The sequence below is a fragment of the Cucurbita moschata genome, unplaced genomic scaffold, assembly GCF_002738365.1.
Source record: "Cucurbita moschata cultivar Rifu unplaced genomic scaffold, Cmos_1.0 Cmo_Scf00023, whole genome shotgun sequence".
Classification (NCBI taxonomy): domain Eukaryota; kingdom Viridiplantae; phylum Streptophyta; class Magnoliopsida; order Cucurbitales; family Cucurbitaceae; genus Cucurbita; species Cucurbita moschata.
This window is the reverse complement of record NW_019268539.1, coordinates 2,602,764-2,610,250: the sequence shown is the minus strand read 5'-3', so window position 1 is coordinate 2,610,250 and position 7,487 is coordinate 2,602,764. Positions and strand designations below refer to the sequence as shown.

General features: G+C 35.2%; 2 protein-coding genes across 4 annotated transcripts in view; both read right to left on the bottom strand.

The window, feature by feature from the left end:
• The window catches only part of LOC111460209 (chloride channel protein CLC-d), an 8,551-nt gene extending 5,260 nt beyond the window's left edge, over positions 1-3,291 (bottom strand). The window contains exons 1-8 of one of the 2 annotated variants that reach the window (XM_023103349.1): positions 3,220-3,291; positions 2,708-2,869; positions 2,452-2,524; positions 1,892-2,113; positions 1,751-1,797; positions 1,548-1,646; positions 589-663; positions 242-330 (exon numbers count right to left, since the gene is read on the bottom strand). In XM_023103349.1, the coding sequence (XP_022959117.1) occupies positions 242-330; positions 589-663; positions 1,548-1,646; positions 1,751-1,797; positions 1,892-2,113; positions 2,452-2,524; positions 2,708-2,869; positions 3,220-3,258 (806 nt within the window). In that variant the 5' untranslated portion in view covers positions 3,259-3,291. The other variant, XM_023103350.1, reaches the window with a different exon arrangement.
• Positions 3,292-4,934: 1,643 nt separating this feature from the next.
• Positions 4,935-7,487, bottom strand: part of LOC111460134 (cyclin-T1-3-like) — an 8,375-nt gene continuing 5,822 nt past the window's right edge. For both annotated transcript variants that reach the window (XM_023103247.1, XM_023103248.1), the window contains exons 6-7: positions 5,840-5,985; positions 4,935-5,238 (exon numbers count right to left, since the gene is read on the bottom strand). In XM_023103247.1, the coding sequence (XP_022959015.1) occupies positions 5,207-5,238; positions 5,840-5,985 (178 nt within the window). In that variant the 3' untranslated portion in view covers positions 4,935-5,206. The remainder of the gene's footprint in view (positions 5,239-5,839; positions 5,986-7,487) is intronic.

Here is a 7,487-nt window from a genome sequence, read left to right as displayed (position 1 = left end):
TTTTTTTTTTTTTTTTTTTTTTTTTTTTTTCAATTGTCCCTATAGTTCCAGAACTAACAACCTAACCCCTGTAGATTAATAAATTATTGCTTTTCACCCTGCAGGTGTTTTGACTCCAACCTGAACTACAACGATATCAAAAGATTATTTTGCTCATAAATCAACAGAGAAAGAGGAAAGAAACATTCTATCACCACATAAGTCAGCCTTCAAGCATGTTGAGAGGAAGAAATGTGTTTACCAAGATGTTACTTCTTCCAGTGCAAATAATACACCACCAACTGGAGCTCTAAAAGCTGCAGCAACTCCTGCTGCACACCCACATGTTACCTTTCATTGTTAACGAAAAAAGGAAGAACAATTAGGTTATTTGCATCTACAGCCTCTAATACTATAAATCATAAACAAATGAGGAAAGAAAAAAAAAACCATTAAAAGCTTAAGTTCTTCAAAGTCCAGTATGTAAAATTAAGACAAATAACAATTAGGCAAAGTGTATTAAATCATGCAGAAAGTAATATTAAATCATGACACGATTTAGAAAAGTGGAGAGCTAGAATGTAAATTGAAATGCTAAAAATAACTTACAAGATCACGACGATCCCGGTCACTCTTGAACACTTGTAACCACCTGGAATTTAGATGATATTTACCAGATCCACCCTGTTTTCAAAATTAAAGACAAGAAATCATTATTTTCACTAACCATGCACTTATAATTCATCTCAAAGGATTTTTCTTTTTAACTCATAGGATATGTTGGTGGAAGGCTGTAATGAGGTCACAACCACTTCACATGACCTATTTTGGATATTCACACAGATTTTAGCAGGGTCCAATGTCAATCCCTCTACTACATACAAACATGTGAGTTTTGAATGAACACAAAAGGCAGGAATTTATATATATTCAGGTGAACACAGGGATTCCAAAAAAGGAATAAATGAAAAGAAGCCGAACTTCTTCATTTCGTCCATTCAACTCCGGAATCTGTCTGTTGCAAATAATAACTTTACCCTAAATTCCGCTGAAGTACACTAATGATTTCACAACTTTCAAGTAAGAAATCTGTAACAACCCAAACCCACCGCAGATATTGTCCTATCTGGGCTTTCCCTTTCGGATTCCCCTCAAGGTTTATAAAACGCGTCTGCCAAGGAGAGGTTTTCACACCCTTATAAAGGGTATTTCATTCTCCTCCGCAACTGACGTGGGATCTCACAAACACTGACGGTATGTAGGTGCACGTGGACATATTTCATTTCCATAGATCAACCAAGTCAGGAGACTTGAACATCATGAATTAAAGTATTGAATAATGAGTCTCAATATCAAATGGATACCAAACAGCCACGAAACCAAAGTTTAAGACAAGTATGGAATAACAATACAACTTCAGCCGTAATTGGGACATAAACATTAATAGACAAATGAAAATACGAACCAAGTTGAATCAAACATGGATTAATAAAATCTACTTTCTCATCGGATTGTGAAGATATTGATTGGCATAAGAATATTACGACAAGAAATTCGTGCAGGCTTACTTGTCCTAGCAAAGAAGCAATACAGGCGCCCGTATGTACAAGGGGCCCTTCTTTGCCTAAAGCCAATCCACCTCCCACTGAACCAATGCTTCCAAATATCTGACATATACCAAGATTATGAAAAGAAAAAAAATGAGAAAACTTTAAGAACATATCTGCAGAAATTTCCAGCTATGAGGACACAAGGGTAGGTACAACGGTACCTTTCCGATTAAGGTTCTGAAGAAAAGGACACCATGAATGTCAATTCCTGTTCATTAGAACAAAAGAGATACTTTCAAATGCCCAAAAACAATGTGTTTTAGGGAGGATGGAAGCGAAGAGCCATCAATAATATGACATACCATTCAAATAACCCTTGATTTCAGGTATGCCAGACCCAGCTGCTGCAGGAGCAAAATGAGTGACTATATATACAGATGAAAACACTAGACCCAAGTTGATGGCTAAGTATACTATAAAACCAGCCACATATGACTTCTGAATTAGAGCAAATGTCAATGAAAATTTCCAGCCAGCAAAGTTCTCAACAGCCATATTTATGAAAACTGCAGCCAATCCTGTGCCTGGACGCAGCCAAGAGAAGTCGTTAACTAGACACGACAAGAAAAACAACCATATGCTTTACGCCATCGAATTAAATTATGCAAAAAGAAAACCATGAAATGTCCAATGCTTTCCGTTCGAATGCCTTCTAGTTCACTCCATTTATCAACAACTACTAAACATCACATTATAACCTCGATCAAGATGTCACAACTAAACTAAGGATCGTATTACCCACACAAATCACTTATTTTATCGATAATTTATGGATAGATAACATATTATGCGTTATAAACAAAATGTATGCACTTTGTAAACATGGAGTTTTTGTTCAGGTAAAGGGAAGCTGTCATCATACCAATGCCAATGAACAAAGCATACAGCCACTTAACTACCACACTATAGCCAACAAATAATCTTCCTCTTTGCGCCTACACAACACCAAAAACACATCGTGAGAAGCATAAAAACAGCATCCGCTGAAGCCCCATTTCATAGTAAAGAATTATTTTCCAACAGATCACAAGAACAATTGAAGTAATCCAAGATAAATGCAGGCCCAACCATAAAATTAAAACTCAAAGATCACCAGAAACAGAACAGAATGAAAGTACCTGTTCATCCCAGTAAGCATAATTCTCGATGACCTCGTAATCAAGGCTTTCGACGCCGCCCCCATCGTTCTTCTTCAAGAAGCTAACGAGGTCGTCCTCATTTTCATCGGTGTCCGGAAGACGAGACCACATGCTTTTTGCTCTATCCATCCCATTCTGCAGCTGATTCGATAGCATGGTCTATGGACTAAGATCCAATCCAAAAAAAGCTCAAATGAACCCTAATTTTGAGTACGATCAAACTCAAAAACTCGAAATTTACTATGGATTGAAAATCGGGACAGCCGCAAAATAATGGGACGGGTTTAAAAACGAAAAGTAAGAAATCCAGAGGAAAGAACCCCCTGAAAATCGCGAATCAGGATCCTTATAAAGGAGATTGAAGCTGAAGAACTTGGGGATTCAAGTATGTCTGTGGATGGCTGAATCCTTCCGTTCAATCGACTCAAAATGGAGTAAAAATTAGATTTGAGAACTAAGATTTGGCATAAACTAAAAATCAAACAACTCACCACCGATAAAGAATTCTGTTCTCCACTGCCTTGAATCATTGGTTAATTTTTCTTTTTATTTTTATTTTAAATATTGAAGTGTTCAATCCATTTTCCATTTTTAATTTTGTTTTAACTAATTTTTAATATGATGAGATAATATAAATACGCAGTTGAAAGTTCGTAAATTTATTAAATGTTATTTCGGAATTTTATTAAATAATTTTTTAAAAATTTAAGAATTTTTAGATAATACAAATATTTTATTATTTTCATAAAAAAAAATCATATTAAAAATACAACCATAAAAAAATTGTTTAAAATTTTTTGCATATACGATTTTCAAATGAATGGTCTAAATTGATTTACTTATTAAAGTTGAGCGGTTTATTTGATAAAATTATAAGTTTGGTATAGCAGTTTAATCTTAAACTTTTACCTTTATTTTGCTTTTAGCAAATGATAGCTACCCATGCATTTTGAAACTACATAGCTTGGTTGAGACGGGTTTTAAGTAAGTGAACATAGGTGGCAATATAATAACCAAATGGTTAATTTTAAATGTATTTATTGAGTCGGTGGACTAAATTAAACCGCTATTTGTCTGCCCTTCAAATAATAATAAAATCAATAAAAACTATTCAAACCGATGATTTAGAATACTGTATAACAATTTCAAAATCGAAGATAGGAACATATCTAATTAATGGTCAAAGATAGAGAAGTTCTTATCAATTTCATTAAAGTTCCACTATGACTTTAGTTTGGAAAAAGTGAAATGTCCATGACATTAACTCGTAATTTAAAGGGATCAAGTTGTTTATGAATGCAACTTGTTGTCTTAGAATAAAGAATTCAAAGAGGGCGTTGTCATGCAGTGTTGGTTATGCCACTTTGAACGTTAGTCAAAATGATTAATATTTTTCAGTAAAATTCCAAATCTGCACTCAGCTATCAAAATCTAAGAGTTAGGGAAAAAAAAAAAAAAAAACGATTCAACAAGGGGAAGGCTCAAGCCTTGGGTCTTTCCCCTGGAATTTGGGTTTGTAATTGCCAAGGTTAGGTTGCAAAACGCACTTCCTCTACTGAGTTCAATGCAAAATTTGATGATTTTGCAACACCACCATGAGAAGGTTGTACCTATATGGAAATATAGGCATAGTCAACCTATCGACCATCATCATCTCGTTGGGTAGCATTTTCCTTTGTTCAACATTGGTAACTTGCTAGGAACATTGTGGTAGATTTGTAAGAGCTGCACTTTTAGTACATGTGATCACTTTTATGGAAAAGTTACGGGGAAGAGAATGCACAACTACATATCCCGTATATAAAGGTGTAAAAACATCTCCCAAGTAGACGAGTTTTAAAGGGAAAGCCCAGAAGAAAAAGCTCAAAGAAGTTAGTGAAGTTTGAGCTATTACAAATGGTATCAGTGTCAACGAGGATGCTGAGCCCCAAAGAGGTGGATTGTGAGATCCTATATCAGTTGAAGAGGAAAACAAAACATTCTCTTGGTGTGAAAACCTCTCCCTAGAAGATACATTTTAAAACCACGAGAGGAAGCTCGAAAAGAAAAGCCTAAAGAAGATAACTGCAGATCCAAGATAATTGAGCTACGATTGATATTTACCCTATTTAGACACGATGCACCATTATGGGATAGATGTATGACGGAACGACTTAAATAAAAAAAGGAATCAAAAGGCAATGACATTTAAAGGAGAGAGCAGAGCAGATCAGAAGCGAGCCATTTTGTATAACATAACCATCCGTTCACCAATTGAATACAGGTGTTCCTACAGTACTTCTAAACCACCGTTTTGCACATGGAAATGAATTGAGAACCATTCATGTTAAAACTACCAACAGTCACTACATAACCTAAGGCAACTGTCAGGATTTAACCATTTAAGACTGACTGACGTAAAATCATAAATATGTTATGTTTACCCATCATTGCACATCATTTCACCAGACTAAGCTTCATCATTATCGAGCTTTTACTTTAGAAAAGCTCCATCAACTGCTGGGCCACATCTGCATTTTAGCATGAGTGAAAAACAAACCACGTCAAAACTTGGGAGCTTCTTTTCAAAGACACATTGAGATTCTAAAACAAGCCTCCAAGCAAGTAAAACAAGAAATATACCCACAAAGTTCTTACAACAAGCCTGGCAAAAACACACCCCTATCCTTTCAAAGCCCGCGCCCAGAGGTTGGGCTCAAGAGATTGTTTTCAAAACTAAAATTCTGTTTTCTACAACAAATATGGGTAGTAACTTATCTTTCTAAGAGAATTTCTCCTACTTTTCAATAGCTTATTTCCATGGATCATATGTTTATTCTCATAATTAAATTTGTTCTACTAAAATCCCACTTGGAAGTTATCATTTCCAACTACAATATAATCTTGAACTCTGATCATAACTATAGAAAACATCTTTCAATAATAAAAACATATTGAAGAAAAAAGATGATATCTCAAACAAGACCTACTTTTTGCTCTATAAACGTGGCTAAGACTTGAACACAGGTTTTTAGGAGTGAAAATAAAATGAAGAAATGGTAGTGTTATCTTAATTTTTAAAGCAATCACATAATAGGACGTGAGAAAATATTCAGAAGTTCTTCAAGGTACCTTGGAGAATAGCAGGCGTTGCTTGGAACTCTTGGAAGATATTTTGATAAGGAGCAAAATCCACATGCAGTAGCTTGGCAGACAGATATGCAGCTCCAGCAGCTATCTGATGGGGCTTAAACTGAAGCCAGAGTGAGCTCCTTAGCCTAAAAAAACCACATATCAGCCTTGCATACAACTGCCACTACCACCATCACTTGTTGAAGAACGCATCAAACAGTTAAACAAACCATCTGAGTCCATTACTAAATAGGATGGCAATGTCTAACAGTACTTCAAAACAAAAAAATACATCAGCTCCAAATACACAATTGTATATAACAATAAAAACTAAGAGTAGGAGCAAAGTAACTTTCAAGCATTCACTTCAAATGAATAAAAGTAAATCGTTTTTTCTTACCAACTAAAAAGCAGCAACTCAGGTAGAATATTTCCAAGAATCTCTGGAAGATTGCCGATAATATCATTATCATATGATATATGTTAAACCCCATACACAGAATACATCAAACTCCCAGGTAAATTTGGCAGCAGAGGCTTTTGATTCCAGAGACTAATGCAACCCAAACTAAAAGACAGGATGTTGTGGCATATTGCAAACAATCAAACTTCTCAAAGCAACCCACCATCTTCAGCTCTAAATGAGGTAAATGTTGATCTGGACTGGATAGTCATCAAGCACTCTCATCTCATCGTGCTTGAAAGCATGCAAGCTAACCCCACTTACAGATACAACCCAAAATTCCCACCGTTGTACAAAATACACATGAGAAGAAAATATAAATGTTCCACACACACATATATTGCATGTGCGTATATAAAGATATACTGGACTGTTCATTACATTTTTCTGTTATCAGCATGAGTTGTTTTGTCAGTACTCTGTAGTGAAGAGCTCGGATTTATGGAAAGTTGCTCTGATTTAAGGCAATTTGCTCTGAGTCTTTAGGCCAGGACATGGTTTCAACTGACAAAACTGCCTTTCCATGGAAAGTTGCATCTATTGTAATGTTTGTAACTTAAAGATAATTTTGCTCGGTTTTGGGGGTAGGACATTGTTTTTCTCTATTTTGGTGGGTGGGCGGGAGAAGGTGGAGTTTCTATGGACAATGCTACCTTTACACAAGCAAGCAGATCACATTTATTTGATGATCGTGATTCTAATGATGATACAAATTGAAACAAACATCACCTGAGTGGAATTAAAATTCACAATTTCTAAGTTCAACAAATTGAATGCAAAACCTTGATGTCACTGAATATTTCAAAAGTTTACACCTTCAGGATTTCCTAAAATCATAACATATAAAATGAGAACAAAGAAAATTACAGATTCATTCAAATAATGAAGCATCCACTAGGCATTGCAAGATGAAATAGGCCAGACATACATCTTTACAACTACAGAACAGTGCTGGATTTTTACAACATACATTAAAAAGTTTCACGGCCATGAATAACAGAATAGGCTAATGAAAATAAAAGCCAAATAGAGATAGAGGAGTTCAGTCGTCCATAGGAAACAAAATGAGGGAAATTGAAACAAAGTTACAAAACTTTCAAAATTTTAATAGCTTACAAAATCCAGGGAGGCCAAATATCAAGCAAACCGTATTTATTTGATAACGAGCAAAAAAAAAAAAAAAAA